We start from the raw sequence: 17,403 nt of genomic DNA, 5'->3' as shown, positions 1-17,403 counted from the left end.
CTCAATTCAGTGTCCGTCAAACTGTGAGTATAGTAAATATGTGTGCTCTCAAACTGTATAACCAAGGCAAGTGACTCACAAACTGTTATTGAGCAATTTTTGATCTTTATCAGGAAGAGATCTTTCCGTCCGCCTAATACTCCATTCATAGTGTCTATTTGATATAAAGACTTATTTTAAAACTGTAAACCCCTAGCTAGTGACTGACAAACTGTATGTGAGCAATTCTTTGACTTAATCTATGAAGCTGAAAGACTCCTTACAAAGTGGCTGAACACATACAAGTTCTATATTTCTCTATAGCTTATCAATTCTACAGTTTTCTTAAGATTTGGGCTTTAGAAAAAGCTTATTAAAGCTGTCTAACGTATTTGAAATGAATAAATTTATAAAAGCCTTTAAGCTTTTTGGTGCTTAACAGCTAAAAGCTACAAATACTAGCTATATATTCTCTTTAGCTTAATTTTGCACACTTTATCTGATATTTGAGCTTTTTATAAAGCACATTAAGGCTGTTAAAAGTGTTTAAAATGATTATTTATGGCATAAGCTTTAAGCTTTGCTGTGCTAAGAGTCTCCTTCCAATATAAGCTGAGCCTGCTAGCTATATATACTCTATATAGCTTTATATTCTATACTTTTGCTGTTATTGGAGCTTTCCAAAAAGCACATTAAACCTGTTCAAAGTGTTCAAAAGCTTTGCTATAAACAGTTTTTTTTTTGTTTGCCTAGCTTTAAGCGCCAACTTTAAGCTAATGTCATTGCTAAATCAATTCTTCACCTGTGGATGGTATGCCTCGGAGCTGCTGGCGGCTGCTGCCGCCGCCGCAGCTGCTGCTGCTGCTGCCATTGCAGCTTGGCTGCTGCCCATTCCGCAGCTGAGGCTGCTGCCGATGTTGCTGCCGATGTTGCCGCCGATGCTGCTGCTGATGCTGCTGCTGCTGTTCATGGGCGCCGTGGAGACGCTGATCAGCTGGGCTGTTGAGACAATTGGCGGCGGCAAAATGCCACGTGGCGCATGCGCATGCTGCTGCTGCTGCTGCTGCTGTTGTTGCTGCTGCTGTTGTTGCTGCTGCTGCTGTTGTTGTTGGGGCAGCGTTTCCACCTTGAGCTGTTGCATGGCCAGCGGTGTCAGCACAGAGGCAGCTGCCGCGGCAGCGGACATGTGCAACACGGCGCCATGATTGCTCTGCCGGCTGTTGTGCTGCTGAGCGGGTGACGAGCGCTGCTGCTGCTGCTGCTGCTGTTGCTGTTGCTGCTGTTGCTGGTGTGGCAGGTGATTCATGCTGCTGGCATTGGGCTCGCTCAAACGCTGCTTCTTATAGGGCTGGCCCATGCTGCCCGGCGGCTCAGACAGCGCCTGATGATGCTGCTGCTGCTGCTGCTGTTGTTGCTGCTGCTGCTGCTGCTGTTGTCGCTGATTGACCGCTGCCACAGCTGCGGCATTGGTCAGGTATTCGTTGTTGTACTGCAACGTTGGGTAATGCGACATGGCCTCCATGACGAGCACGCTGCCCGGCTGGGCGCCCGGCGGCGGCATATTGCCGGCCACTTGGACAACGCCGCCGGCACCGGGACCAGCGACAGATGAGGCGCCGCCGCCCGGTCCGGTCTTGCAGCCACCGCCAACGGCACTGGAGGCCACAGTTGCTGCACGTCCGGCACGCTGAAATTCCGGCACCGAGGCCTGAGGTATCCGCATATAATGGTTCTCCCGATAGCTGGCCACCGGCGCGATTCCAATGCTGTACGCCGGCGACTGTATAAAATGTTGCGGTGCATCCGCAAACTTTGCATAGCTATTCGCAGCCGCAGCGGCCGCCGCGCTGCCCGGTCCGGGACGTGGCGGCGACAGCGGACTAGCTGCCGAGCGCGAGGATTGCTGCTGCTGCTGCGGCTGCTGTTGCTGTTGCTGCTGCTGCTGCTGCTGCTGATGGTGGTGATGGTGATGCATTTGCTGCTGATGCTGCTGATGCTGCTGCTGCTGATGCTGCTGCTGCTGATGGGCGTGGCCCAAGCTCTTGACATACTGCTGCTGATCCATGGTCCGGTACGGCCTGAAGGTGGAGCGAGAGGAACAGGAGAGAGTTATTAGATAACTAGATAAGTTGTTACGACTATATAATACGATCTATCTGTATCCCTTCATTCGCATATTGATCTTGAATCTGTAAATCAACTAACTAGCTAAGCAAACAGCATAATTGCTCCCTTGCAACCTTTTGATCGATATATATCGATTCGTAATAGCGTAACACTCGATTGTTCATAAAACTCTATCGATAGGTTTTTACGCTATACTCTATAAAGCAAAACCAATCCAACTAAATGTGGACCAAAGCAAAGGACAACATCTTGCTACACACTTAATCGATATATATCGTCAACAAATTAACAATTGATTTAACAAATAGTTCATTTACAATAGTAAGCCTATAAAATTCTGTTTGAACTGACGATCGTTCACTCGATACTATCGCCTGAACTCAGCTACGCGTTAACCATCATAAAAACTAGCACAACTGAACAATCAGCATAATTTAAATAATATGCATATATATATATATATAATATATCTGCACATGTAAATATACATATTTATGTGCCCCAATTTGGCTGGATTTAGTCAATTGATGAATGAATCTTTATTGCATGCTATATGCAAAAATTAGCATTAGGTGTATTCACAGTAGGCGCGTATTATGGCCAGTTGGCGATGAAGTGGCGACAAGTGGGTAAACGGGCTTGACCCCAATGCGAACGCTTAGCTTAATCAAAGCTAATCGAATGAGGACGCGAGTGCAACGCGATCGCAATTTGCAAGAAGATGCACAAAATTAAATGGGCTTTGATTTGGTGATGCGCCTTAATTTTACTTTTTTTATTGAGGACACAAACCCGGCCGGCGGGCCAACCGCTTCACACATGTTGCACACGGTGTGGGTGTGGGTGTGGATGTGGATGTGAGCGAGCGCGCACAAGCGAACGAAACGACAAAAATGAGCGAGATGGCAAGCGTATCGCTGTGCTGCTCGTATTCGTGGCGCGCGTGCCTGTGTGTGTGAGTGAATGCGACAAAGCAGCAGCATAGCGCGATTAGACTTGGTCGTACAACATGTGCACAGCGAACGGCAACATCCAGCATGTTACGACAACATGTGCGCAGCGAACATGTCAGACAGCGTCAAAACGACGCTCGACGTCGGCTGCTGCCATGCCATAATCCACCCCGCGTCTGCGTTCATTATTTAAATTTTTAAACGGCAGCGCGTCGCTGCTGCAACGCGTTTGACGCTACGTTTGAGATATGATTAACGTGAGACGCGTCTGACCTACGGCCGTTGCGAGCGACCGCGGGGCGACAATAACGACGTCACACATCGAGAAACGGTTTGAGAGGGAAGCTGGGCGCGGGGGGGTATGCATGAGAAACAGACACCCGCCCGCACAGGGCTCGTTTATTTATTCATTAAATAATAATGACACACACACACACACACACACATAAACATAGCTACGCAGAGCACGGCAACGGCATGCAAAGGTGCGCAACGTTGCCGAACTTCAGCAATTGCTATTTTTAAAGAATGAAGCATGCGAAATAGCACTTTAAAGCTGCGCTGCCGCCCCGCCCCCACGGGCTGCCCATCAGGCGGCGGCGGCGGCGGCTGTCTGGCTCATTCAGCTTTAAAATCAAACGACGACGACGACGACGACGTCGCTGCCCCGACGCCTCCTGCTGCTGCCTGCCATTTCTCATCAATCATATCGACCTACAGCAATATACACGCGCACGCACACACACACACACACACACATAGAAAACGGAACCTCGCGCAACCCCAAAACCCCTGTCGCAATATCCCAAACCCCGCAGCCCCGCAGCCCCGCATTGCCAACAGTTGCCAATTTGCGAGCTCCTCCTTTGAATACGTTTCGAGTTTCTTTTGTGCCCAGGTTCGCTTAGATGTCTTACCTGCAAGAGAGAGAGAGAGAGAGACAGAGAGAGAGGGCGAAAATTAGTAAATTTGCGCGATTATTGATTGCATAAGAATTTAATAATACAAAAAACTTCTATAAATAACTTAGATTATAATTATATTTGGAATTTAAATATTCTGTTCTATATTCATTTTGCTGCCTATTATCTTTTCCTTGTACTTTGGTATTTTACACGTACTATCTAAAAAGTTAATTATATCAATCAAATATTTCATTTACATTCTAGCTAATTTCGTCTTTTATTTGGTATACAGTGGGCTCTCGCAAATTGAGTACACTGGAGTTCGCACACGAATTGTAAACTTCTTTTTTGGTAGTCCTCTTTCCTATTTCCCACATTATTTATATTGTATTATATTATATATGTATGTATATTTGTTACTTTTTATATAAATACTTTGTACCTAATATATAAATATATATATATATAAATATATATATATATAAATATATATATATATAAATATATATATATTCTTTGCACAGACCTGTCTTTCTCAAAGCAAACTCTTATCGCGGCTAGAGGTATACAGGGGGCAGGGGGTACTTCAATCTATACATTATAAATATATATATATATATGTATTCTCAAAATGGCCGCTAGTCGAAATAAGTTTTAAAACCCCTCATAAAGCCTAATATTATATTATATTATATTCTGTAGAATATATTTATATATATGTATATATTCTATATATATATATATTAAGACTTTTAAAATAATACAAAATGTTTCTCAACCATAGCATTCTATAAATACAATATGTATTATTAAAAAAAAAAATAGATTAGGATTTCTAAAAAACATTATTTCCGGATGACCACATTTCTGAAAAATATCAATTTACTGAATATAACTATGTGTATATGATTTGCATATGATTTAAACTTATTGAGATCCTTAGAGCACCAATATAATGAAAGTGTTTAAGTATTTCCTATTAATTTGCATTTGTGTAATTATTATTTTGAAGAGTTTATGCAAAAGAAAGACATGGAAATAGAACATTTCTGACAAATGCGCATATAAATATTAGAAATATTATTTTATACAAATATATCGTACATGTTGTACAACATTATCGAGGTGTTGTGATTTTTCGAGCCACCACTGTATGCACTTTAATTACTTTTTCGGCTGTTTGTTCCAAGCACAAAAAAAAAAGCGCTTTGCACTTGAAAGCTTAAGCTTTGAAAAAATTCAGCAACAACTTTTAATTATTTATTTATTTATTCGTTTTTTGTTTTTCCCGCCGAGTTTCTCAATTTGATTTTAATCTGTTATCACTTGCGCTCGCTTTCCCACCAAATGCAACTTTAGTGCGACCAAAAGGTAAAAAAGAAAAGAAGCGAACGCAGGTAAACAAACAACACAAGAGCTTTGACAATAATAAGCTCTGCTGCCGCAGCTCGCAGCTCCCAGAGCTCTCAAACTGAGCGCGGTCTCTCTGCCCCTATCTTGCTCTCTCGCTCTATCCTGCTTCCTTTTTAGCCGCTGCTGCTGCTCCGCTGCTGCTGCTGCTGCTGCTGCTGCTGCTGCTCCGCTGCGCCTGCGGCTGCGGCTGCTGTTTGCGTGGGCCTTAAAGTTGCGCCACGAACATCAACAAATAATTAAAATTTGCAACGTGAATATGGTATGTTTTTTTGTTGTTCTTCTCCTTGCATTTGTTTTTGTTTTGCCTTTCTTGTTGTTGTAAAGTTGAAGGCACGCGGCAGCAGCAGCAACAGCAGCAGCAGCTGCTGCGTTGGCCACGGCGACAGCGACAGCGACGCTGGCAGCGGCACTGAGACAGGTCACATGTACCGTTATGTGCATATTCATGTGCGTGTACATGTGACAGAGCCTGTGCCCGTGGCTGTGCCCGTGGCTGTGCATGTGGCCGTGCATGTGGCCGTGCAGAAGTGTGCGTGTGCCTGACAGCATCCTGGCGCGCCCTGCAGCCACCCGCCGGGCCATAAAGCAGCCACGCCTGTGCGCCACATTGCATGTGCTATATATACAAATACACGTGCAGATACAAATGTCCATGCATATAAATATATATACATATATATATATATTTATGTGCAAATACAAGTCTGTGTGTGGCATATATAAAATAAAAGACGCCATGCAAGCAAAACTAACTGCGAGGGCAGCCAGAGGGCAGGCGCACACACCCACGCAAATAGCGAGCGAATCTGGTGTGGAGACACACGAATGCGAAAAAAGAAGAGAAGGAAGCAGCAGCAGCAGCAGCGGCAGCAGCAGCAACAACAACAACGGCAGCAGCAGCAGTTAAGCAAGTTGTCCTGTCGCAGCCTGAAGGCAAATGCCGCTACAACGCAGTAAAAGAGAAGCCCGTAGGAGTTGCCGGGCGCGACGCTGGGGCTAGGCGCTCAACCAGGCAGGCGACCCCCCTTCGACACGGCACTGGCCATGCTCAGGCGTCTGCCTTACGGCTCTGGGCATGTGGCGAGGCAAGTGCAAAAATTTATCGATTTTTATGTGAGCGTGTGCGTGCGTGTGTCCCGTCTGTATGTGTGTGAGTGTCCCGTGTTTTTGCACCGTTTTTAACGGTTACGTACGGCTGAGTGTGCGTGGCAGGGGGTCAGGTGGTGTGCGGCGAACGGACATGCCTTGTTATAAATGCCCGGGAGTGCGCACGGGCGTGGGCACGTGGACAACAGCAGCCGGTAGGTGGCTGCATTTTGTATGCCGCCATGCCTGATTATTATCCAGACAACACCCCCGCCCCCCCCCCCCCCTTCCACACCCACTAGGCACCCCCTACAGCGATCATCCAACTGTCCCTAGCCCTGCGGCAGCTCCACTGGGAGGGAGGCTGTCCTTTATAGGCGCAAAACTTTTGAGCTGAAGCAGAGGCCGTGACTGGAGAAGAGGGCGACGGGAAAACAACTTTAAAAACTAACTTTCATCCTGTGGCTCCTGTGCTGCTGCTGCTTGTGTCACCCTGTTGTCGGAGCTGTGTGTGCCATTAAATTTTAGCTGGGCTGGAAATTTAATTTGCGGTTAAGACTGCCAACAGCTTAACAGGCTTAGAAAGAGGGAAAGAAAGAGAGCGAGCGAAAGCGAGGAAGAGAAGGAGCCAACTATAAAAGAAGCACGAGCTAGTATTGAGATACACAAGATAAATAAGATATAGATGGGATGGAGTAGAACGGCTTCTCAAGAGAGAGGGAGAGAAAGTGAGCGAGGTTCAGTTGGCAGAGGGCGCAGAGGCAAGTTCGAAATTTTGTACCGCTCTAGGCCCTGTCACTCCGCCGGCCAAAACAGCTGGGCCAACATTTTGTTTTCTCTTCTTTATTTTATTTTGTTTTTCTTTTTTTGGCAACACTTTAAAAGGAAAACTTTATGCCTTCATTTAGCGCCAAAGAATTGAGAGCAAATTGTACACCAGTGTTGCAAAACTAGGCCTAATCACATTCGGAAAGTTGCATTCAACTTGCTGAGTGCTTTTAATCGCACCAAGACAGAATCAACAAGGTTTGCAGCTACAAAAACTGACCAAAATTTAAGCACCTCACCAATTTATACATATGCAAATAATTGGAAGGCAGCTACTTGAGCTATACAACACTGTCACTGTAGCACATTCACATACATACATATATGTATAACACTGTAAGCACAACTCACATTCTGCTCCTGCCGCTCTTGTCGTACATATATCCGCTCATTGTTATGCAAATTCAATAAATCCAACTGTAGATCCTTGAACAGTATGCAGCAATAGTATGCTTTGCTATGTGAAAACTTTTCAAAATTGTTCCTTTATAATTTTGTTAGAAAATACCAAAAGCACTTATCAGGACACAAATCAGAGAGCAGCAATGTAGCTTGGACAAGGATCTGACCAATACTGAATTGGCTGTTCGAAGTGCTCGCTAACACTACAGCTTAAATATACTATATACGCTCCTGGGCAAATACACAGTCCAGTGCATTTACAGAGATAAATCCTTGCTGCAATACTTTGCTCACCTGCTGCAAAGCATTACCCATCACTACCATTCAAGCGAGGTGCATATGAAGTGCTGTCATGACATTTTCCAAGAGATTCACAACATTGGAGTGACATTATACAGTACTGCACATCAGCAGTACGCTCAGCTGGAAGCTGGAAGCTGGAAGCAGATGCACATGTTACCAAACCATTTGGCAATTAAATGATTTTCATTATTGAACTGACAATACTGAATACTGTCACATTATTTGATAGCCAACAGCAGCCAACAGGAATTAATCTAATTATTAACTATTTTTCGTAATAAGCACTAGTGCAAAACCCATTTGGGCGAATAAAAGGGGCGACCAGCTGTTTTTTTCCAGGAAAGCAAACGCAATAATTTCATTTTTTCAAGGTCCAGTGAAGCTCTCGAACATTCTACGGTTATCTCCATCCAGCCCAAAATGGAGGAGCTTCATTCAACAAAATGCAGCCCACTCCGAGAAGGGGGGGGGGGGGGCTTGGGTAGGTAGTACGTGCGTTGTTACCTTTACATTTGGCAACTTTACAGGTTTCACTTGCGGCTAGAGAGAGAGAGAGAGAGAGAGAGAGAGTTAGCTGTCGAGACGTAGGCACAAAGCACACGTAAGTCCCATCAATTTGATTAAGAAATCAGCTTTTGTTTCGCACAATATATATATATATATATACATATATATGGAGAATGAAAAGAAGAAGCGGGAATAGAATAGCATTATATTATCTTTGTACTGCAAAGTCCAACAATGGATTATCTGGCTCGCTTGCACTCACACTTGTTGTCTTTGTCTAACTCCTTTGCGCAATTAGTTCTCATAAGATTCGTTGGGCTTCCACAGACTGTTCTCTATTAATTACCGTTGCAGTGGAACAACAAGACTAGGGGGGAGGGAGGGGAGAGATGTATGTGTGTGTGTGTGTGTGTGTGTGTGTGTGTGTGTGAGCAGGTCTAACAGCTTTAATAATGTGTTGTTGTTCTCATGCATTCTTTTGCATTGTTTCTCTGTTTTGTTTTATTGCTTCGGTTTTGTTTCGCGCTTTGTTTTGCTACGTTTCGCTGGTTAAATAATTTAAATATCTGCAACAACAACAATAACAACAACAACAACGAATTTTGTTTTTTGAATTGCTTTCGTTGCCTTGTTTATGTGCCATTCACAAACAACAGCTGTGCGTCTCGTTGATTTTCAGTTACTCTTTTCACATTTGCCGTCTCGCTCGCTCACATTGCGTAGAGATTTGCAATAGCTTTCATCTGCAGCATTAACCAACACTGCAGCTAATTGAACAAGCAGAAGGCTACACTACAGGGCACTTGACTTATTGACAGCTCACAAGCGACGGTTTTTTAACACTAAAACAACTGCTAAAGAGAGTAACTATCTGCCCAAGCCCTGACCAACACTGTGGCTACTGTACAAGGCACTTAACAACACTACCTATAACATGCTCGCCAACACTTATCATGTACAGCGCAAAGCAACACTGCATGCTTGTCTTGATAGCATTAATTAACACTGCACTAACTGCACTAGACACTCTCCAACACTAGATCAACTGGCAACAGCTCTTGAGAGAAAGAAACAATAGGAAAGGCGCCCGCACAGCACAAGGCAACACTGCATGCTTGTCTTAATAGCATTGATCAACACTGCACTTGACACTCTCCAACACTAGATCAACTGGCAACAGCTCTTGAGAGAAAGAAACAATAGGAAAGGCGCCCGCACAGCACAAGGCAACACTGCATGCTTGTCTTAATAGAATTGATCAACACTGCACTTGACACTCTCCAACACTAGATCAACTGGCAACAACTCTTGAGAGAAAGAAACAATTGAATGGAATAGAACAATGCCCCGCCATTTACCTACTCTACTATTGTATTCAGGCATGCAGCTCTACTTAGTTATAATGCAACACTAGTGTGCAAAACATTGCAATCCAACTAACATTTACCAACACTGTAGTCAATTTTGTTATCAATATCATGACAGCGCTCTCTAGAGAAGGTTATTGCCTCCATTAGTTACGAATCGCAATTGTACATTTCCTGCTTTAGCCAGCCATGCTAACGACTTGTGTACATAATAGTATATATACTAAGTGCAACTAACTGTTAATTAACCATACACATAACCATCGCCAATTGAGGTCCACTCGTCGCCAGGCACAAGCCACTCGTTGCCTTTGACTCATCAACACGGCAGATATTATGACCATTATAATTATTACTTTTATGACCGGGCATAGCCGCGCATCGATGAGGGGGAAAAGGGGAAAAGGGAAAAAGGGGGGGGGGGGGTCCTCTGTGCCAGCTGGTAAAACTCTTTAGCGTCTCCCACAACAACTTTGCGGTCATTTAGATTTTGATGTCGAGGACTTCCGTGTTTAATTACATTCCGCAGCATTTACCTGAGCCACAACACACTCCCACCTGAATTAAAGTGTTCGCGGGCGTGTGTGTGAGTGTGTGTGTGTGTGTGTGTGCACATATTTGGCAACAGCGTTGGCTCCAATTCCCTGGTGCACACACACACACACAACACTTTATATTCAAATGGCGCACGTATTCATTTTGTTTTGCCTCTCGAATGTTTTGAATTTCAACTTTAAAATAATCGATTTGAGTAAATGTGTGCGCAATTTTATAGCACGCAGTGTTTTGTTTGCTTTAGAGGCACAACGTTTACGAATGCGGAACAAAGAGAAATAGGTTAAAAAATCTGCTCTATTTAAATGCCTATTTAAATGCTCGAGAATGAAAGGCAGAGAGGGAGATAATAAAAAAGAGAGAAAGAGAGAGAGATAAAGAGAGAGGGAGATATAGTGATAGAGAGAGAGGAAGTTATAGAGATAGAGAGAGATATATGGAGAGGGTGATAAAGAGATAAAGAAAGAGAGAGATAGAGAAAGAAAAAGAGGCAGAAAGCGTAAGTGCAAGATATAGTGAAAGATCTTACACTCAAAATAAGATAAATATACAAATATTCATTATAGATAAAAGATACTTTGTACATCATTTTAGGCATAATCAAAGACTCGATATCAGTTCGTGTTTGCATAGCATATACCTAAAGTTCATTATCTTATACGCACATGAGGTATCTATATCTATATTAGCGTGTTATCGATTCTCGATATATTTTCGCGATATATATGTTATGGATTGAATGTTGCATCGATTCTTTTAATGTTATCTTGATATATCCATAGTCTATATATCTACTTCCCATAAGATAACACATGCATATAACAAAAGTATCTATTATCTTGTAATCGATATACATATATATCGATATACAACGATTTGCGTGAATGCAAATCTATAAAAGGTTCATCTCGCAATTACATAAATTCGCATTGAAAGTTCAGTTGTAAGGCGATTATCGATATGTTTATCGATAGTTACTGACAGAATGTGTGCATAGAAAAAAGTGTTGTAAAGTATTTGTGGGATATGTGGCAAGGATATTATAGACAAATTTACGATTAATAATATGTTTATATCTTTACTTGTTTTATGTTATGTTTTTATCGATTTGCAGCGCATTTCGCCATATCTATTATAGCGATTACGATTACAAATGCCAATCGAAAGTTTATTTTCACTTTCAAGTTGCGCATTCGCCTCGTTTCAACATGTCTCTATAAATACATGCTCAAAGTTTTTATTGCTTAGTAGAGGCTTTTTTGCTGGCTTTCAATACTCGTTCATGAAGGGAACAACTTGTATGTGGGTTGTGTCTTGCTGTACGTCCGTATTATCGGAATTTTTTGCACTATCTATCTAGAGCTGGCACGGTTTTAAGATCAGACGCAGACCATTGAATAACTCCTCTTAGGATAGACAAATTTCGAATGTAGACATCTGATGAACTTCTCTAAGGATCGAGACCCAAAAATGTCTGATTCCCAGCAGGGCGTGGCATAATGGAGCATATCTATACACAACTCCGAGTCCATTAGACATATAGATTCTAGATCAGCATCCACAGTTGAGATGATATAGCCATGTTTATCTGTCCGTCTTTCCGTCTGTCTGCCCATTTATCTCCCCATCTGTCTGTGAACTAATCTCTCAGTTTTACAGAGAAAGTCTTCAAAGTTTGCATAGGTCCTTCTTTATGTTGCAGGCAGTACATACTATGTCCGGAACCAGCCGGATCGTTGCACTATATCATATAGCTGTCATTGGAACAATCTGTCGAAAAGTAGGTTCTTTTAGGATAACTTTTTTTTTGATCAAGATATCTCGACCCAACTCGGCATTTATAAGTTTCACTATGCGCCTCATTATATATGCAAAATCCTATTAACATCGGATCACTATATCATATGATTACCATAGGAACGATCGGTCTTATATTAACTTCTTATCTTAACCAACCCCTTAATTTACTCTTTAAATGATGCTGCTCATACATATATGGACCAAGTCTTATCAAAATCGCATAGAGCTATATCATATAGCTCTATTGGAAGAATAGGTCGAAAAGTGAGTTTATGTATGTCAACATATTCTGGTTTCCCAAGATATTTGTATCTAACTCAGCATTTGCGAGATTTACTATGCCCACATATCTATATCTATATCTATATCTATATCTATATCTATATCTATATCTATATCTATATCTATATCTATATCTATATCTATATCTATATCTATATCTATATCTATATCTATATCTATATCTATATCTATATCTATATCTATATCTATATCTATATCTATATCTATATCTATATCTATATCTATATCTATATCTATATCTATATCTATATCTATATCTATATCTATATCTATATCTATATCTATATCTATTCTTTTTTTCTCTTAAATTTGGCAGCTCGCATAACTCGTAAAGCTGTTATTGGACTATGGTCGAGCGTTACGTAGTCAGATGTACCCGATTGCAACATGATTACCTTTTTTTTTTAAATTTTTTTTTTTGCTAACCCGCAGCTGTTTTTACAGCTGTTTCGACGGCAGTCAGCAATTTGCTTAGCTAAAGTTTTTATTTAATTTCTGCTGTTGTTATTGTTGTCGGGTTTCGAGTATTTTTATGCGCGCAGTCAGCTTGAAAGGTACAAAAAAATGTGCAACAATAAATAAATAAATAAAAGGAAAACAACAACATAAACAAATGATAAAGAAAATATAGAAAATTACTCCAATTACGAGACATCAGCGTAATACAAAACAGCCCGCGGGAGACAGAGACGGCAGAGGCAGAAGGGTTATGCAGTGCAAAAGAGAGAGAGAGAAAGGGAGAGAGGGGGAGCGAGTGAGGCATGTGCTGAACTTGGTCAGCAAACTGATAAATGTGCGACTTACACACACATACATTCATTATAAACATACATACATACATATATACTGATTATAATTATGCACATATGGTAAGCATAGACATACATATACACATACATATATACATACATATATATGGAACAGTTCCGATTGCGCTACAACTCTGACGAATTCTTATGCAAATTTTCACATAACACTGCAAATTTTGCCGAGCTGCAAATATGCAGCGGAGTAAGACGACGAGGGGGAGTGGCACCTAAGGTTAGCCAACGTTGGGAGGGGGAGAGGGGAGGGGGAGAGGGGGGGTACATTGAACTCTTGCCGGCCATTTGCTGCTATAGCTAGCAAAAACTAGCTAAAACTAATATTAAAAATAGCTCAAAGTAGCTAAGAATAGTTTTAAAAAAAAGGCTAAAAAATTAAGTTAGCCAGCTGCTTCTTAAGCCATAAAAAGCTTAAAAGCTGACTTTTCTTCTTTAGCTTAAATTAATTTGGGTATATGCCAAATAAGGCTAAATGAAGTCTGGAATATCTATTGAAACATTCCAACAAAACTTCTGCATACAGATGGAAGATATATGAATGTAGAGATATAAGAAGAAATGTCAACATTCTAACGGTTAAAATGCACACCGTTCCGTAGTGTTGGGTAACGACAAATTTACAATGCTAAAAAAAAAAAAGTCGCCAAATCAGCTAAAGAGTAGCCAAAAGTGCATACACTTGCATATTACAAAAATGAAACGGCTTAGAAAAAGTTAAAACACACGCCGCTCAGTAGTGTTGAGTAACGAATAATTTGCAAAATTGCAGGCACTTGAAAATATCAACAATTAAATGGCTGTCAAATGGTCAAATTTTAGCTAGAAAACAGCTGAATTGGCCGCACTGTTAGCCTTGCAGCCGCAACGGAATGGAAGCCCGTCGCTTGGTCTATGGTCAGAGGCTCCGCCTCCTTCCTTGGGATCTCCTCTGATGTCTTGTGTCTTATGCCCATGGCGCATGGTCTGGATTCTATTTTTGTGTGCGATTTATGGCCGAGTTTTCGTTTGAAATTAACTGCCATGAAACGTTTTCATAGGCACAATCGAAGGCCATAAAAAAAAGTGTGCGCAGCTGCAGTTTATGCTCTGTCTGGAGGACAAGGGGTGACAGCAGCAGAGAGAGAGGGGGGGGACGACGGGATATCTAATCTGGGTCGTAAAAACATGTTTCATGCGTACCCCCACAATCCCCCCAACCCATGCGACCCCCCTGGCAAATGCTCTTTGAACGACTTTTATAAACCCCGCGCGAGATATGGATAAATAAAAAAAACCGGGTTAAGTCCAGTTAATATACCCTCTGTGGGGGCTATTATAATTGAATCAAGGGAAGTGTAACCCTCTTCTATATATAGATATAGATGAATATTCCTGATCAGGCGAGTCGGTATAGACATGTTCGTCTGTCCCGCCTTCCCAGTTCTAGCGACAACTTTTTATAGATTCATCTTCCTTAATATACATGTTAATACATCGTTCAGATCGAGACACTATATCGTATAGCTGAACAACTTTCTTGTTTTTCAAAATATCGTGACTAAACTCGCATTATTTATTGGTTTCATTCTCTGTATATGTGCCATATCTTATCAAAATCGGGTCTGCTATACAAAGAATCGGTCGAAAATGTTTTTCTTTTCAAGTTATCTTGACCAAAACTCAGCAATTACGAGCTTCACAATTCTCCTCACGTATCTGCAAAAGCGTTAGCCATAATTCATAAAGAGTATTTAATCTTCGGCTGGCCGAAGATAGCCCTTTTTGATTTTTTTACATTTATACATTTTTTATTCCTATCGGCCCTCTTGAGCGTTGTTGTTGAGAACGTTGCTAATCTTATCAAAAGAACAGAGATTATAGAAACAAAAACAAATTTAAAATCAAATAGATAAAGTATTGAATTTGCTTTAATTACAGCGAAATTTAGATACCCTATCAAAAGCTAAGACTTTGGTACTAAGAGTTTGGTACATCTCAAAAAACAAAACTGTTCGTCCTGATGGACTGACTGATTGATTGATTGATTGACTGAATGAACTGACTGATTGAATAACTGACTGACTGCATGATTGATTGACTGACGATTGACTAACTGACTGACTGACTGTATGATCTCTGATTGACTGCCTAACTGAATGAGTGACTGCGTGTTTGATTGACTGACTGATTGATCGCCCGCCTTACTGACTGATTGACTCACTGACTAACTAACTGAATGAATGACTGACTGAGTGATTGACTAAGTGATTAATTGACCGAATTTGATTATGCCTTGGTTTTTATTTCTTTCACTCTTTTTTTTTGTACAAAAAATTTAACAAAGTGTATCAATATTTATTGAACAACTTAAATCTTTCTAATAGTTTATCAATGTGAGAGAATATTCAAATGGAATCAAAGTGATGATTTCTCAAGGGAAATCGAATTAATAGATTATAGCTTATATGTATATGGGACAGTGGTTCCCCGAATATTGAAATGATTTTGATTTGCAAAGTCAAATGAATGAAATATATATGAAAATATATATGGGCGAATTAAAAAATTCCTCATACCCCAAATGGAAAGTATATTCTATACAGTAATTATCTTAAGTACTATAAATACGACTGAATAGTGGGAGCTAAGAACGTGACATTGATAGAAAACAAAGTACTGACTGGCCGGAATGGAATCGGAATGGGCATGGGAATTACAAACGACGCAGACGGAGCCCAGCCGATAGGCGTGGGGCAAGAATTGAGGTTAAGACGGCGACGCTGATTAGAAACGGTTCGAATACTTTCATAGCCTACTCACAATAATAATAGAACGCCAATGATTGATTCATTGATGCGTATAAAGATAGAGCCTATTATCAGGGCGAAAAAAAAATAAGTATAAAACAAAAAAACAAAAAAAAAAAAGGTTATCGAAAGCGATTGTAACACTTAGTTATTGCGATTGCAAGGATTACGAATATTTTTCGAGTGTTTCGAGTATTAAATTTTGTTTGCCTAGCGGAAAGTTCATGAAGTGATTATATAATATGATATTGTATCTGAGTCAAGCACTGATCGATTATTCGATTACAGCTAATAAATTATTTTTACTTTATTCCCTAAATATTTGTTATTAATTATTAGTCAATAGATTGTTCAGCGGGCAGTTTGCAAAATTGCGTATTCTCATATTACTGGTTCAAAGATTTGTCGATTATTCGCCTTGTAATATATAATATAATATAATATATATTCAACTGCTATTCAGTGCGCAGACCCCAATACTTTTTATGGTCTTAAGTTGCATTCATATATGTATATTATATATTAACCAACTACGTTTAGGCCTTGCTTTCAAAACTAATCGATTATTCGATTAAATCTGGCATAACTTCCGATTAAAAAATACGCCTATACTCGAAATTGCTGCGAAACATTTAAGTCGAAAGACTGTCCACATAGTGCGTCACATGATGATATCATGCTTGTCAAGCTCAGCCAAAAACTTATCGATTATTCGATAACATATATGAAAAGTAAAGCACATGTCTTTTGCTTGGTCTGAGTCGCAGCAAATCACTTTAATCAATGGATTGTCTAGCAAAGAGTGCACGACATGCTGAGATCATAGCATAGAAACTGTGTCAAAGATTAATCGATTATTCGATAACCGAAATTGTGCAGAGTTTTGGGTATGCAGCTAGTTCACTGGCTCTTTACGATAATCTAAATTGCTGTCATATATCATAAAGCAACAACTACAACGACAGCAAAAAGATTGATGACAAACTCTGTTAATTACTATTTTTTGTGGGCTAGTCACACCCCAAATACCCCACGCGCACACACACACACACACACACACACACACGCACATACAGGCCAGGGGCAATCAGATTTCTATTTATAGGCCTCAACTGTGCCGCTTGTCGATAAAACATTCAATGGAACCGAAACTTATCGAGAAATTGTAATTGATGTGGGCTCATCAAAAATGTGGAAATGTTGGGAACTTGGACAAATGTTCAACGCAGTTAATAGATATCGCAATTTGTTGTTGTTGCTGTTGC

General features: G+C 40.9%; 1 protein-coding gene across 1 annotated transcript in view; it reads right to left on the bottom strand.

Annotated features, from left to right (window-relative positions):
• The window catches only part of Smr (Smrter), a gene marked incomplete at its 3' end in the record, with an annotated part of 74,115 nt that overhangs the window by 27,070 nt on the left and 29,642 nt on the right, over positions 1 to 17,403 (bottom strand). The window contains exon 3 of the mRNA XM_064698821.1: positions 782 to 2,057. Within this exon, the coding sequence (XP_064554891.1) occupies positions 782 to 2,057 (1,276 nt within the window). The remainder of the gene's footprint in view (positions 1 to 781; positions 2,058 to 17,403) is intronic.

This window comes from Drosophila montana, unplaced genomic scaffold, assembly GCF_035044405.1.
Source record: "Drosophila montana isolate Dmon_TW-CO22-7 unplaced genomic scaffold, ASM3504440v1 contig_786_1, whole genome shotgun sequence".
In the NCBI taxonomy this organism is placed as follows: Eukaryota; Metazoa; Arthropoda; class Insecta; order Diptera; family Drosophilidae; genus Drosophila; species Drosophila montana.
This window is presented reverse-complemented; position numbering and strand designations above follow the sequence as displayed.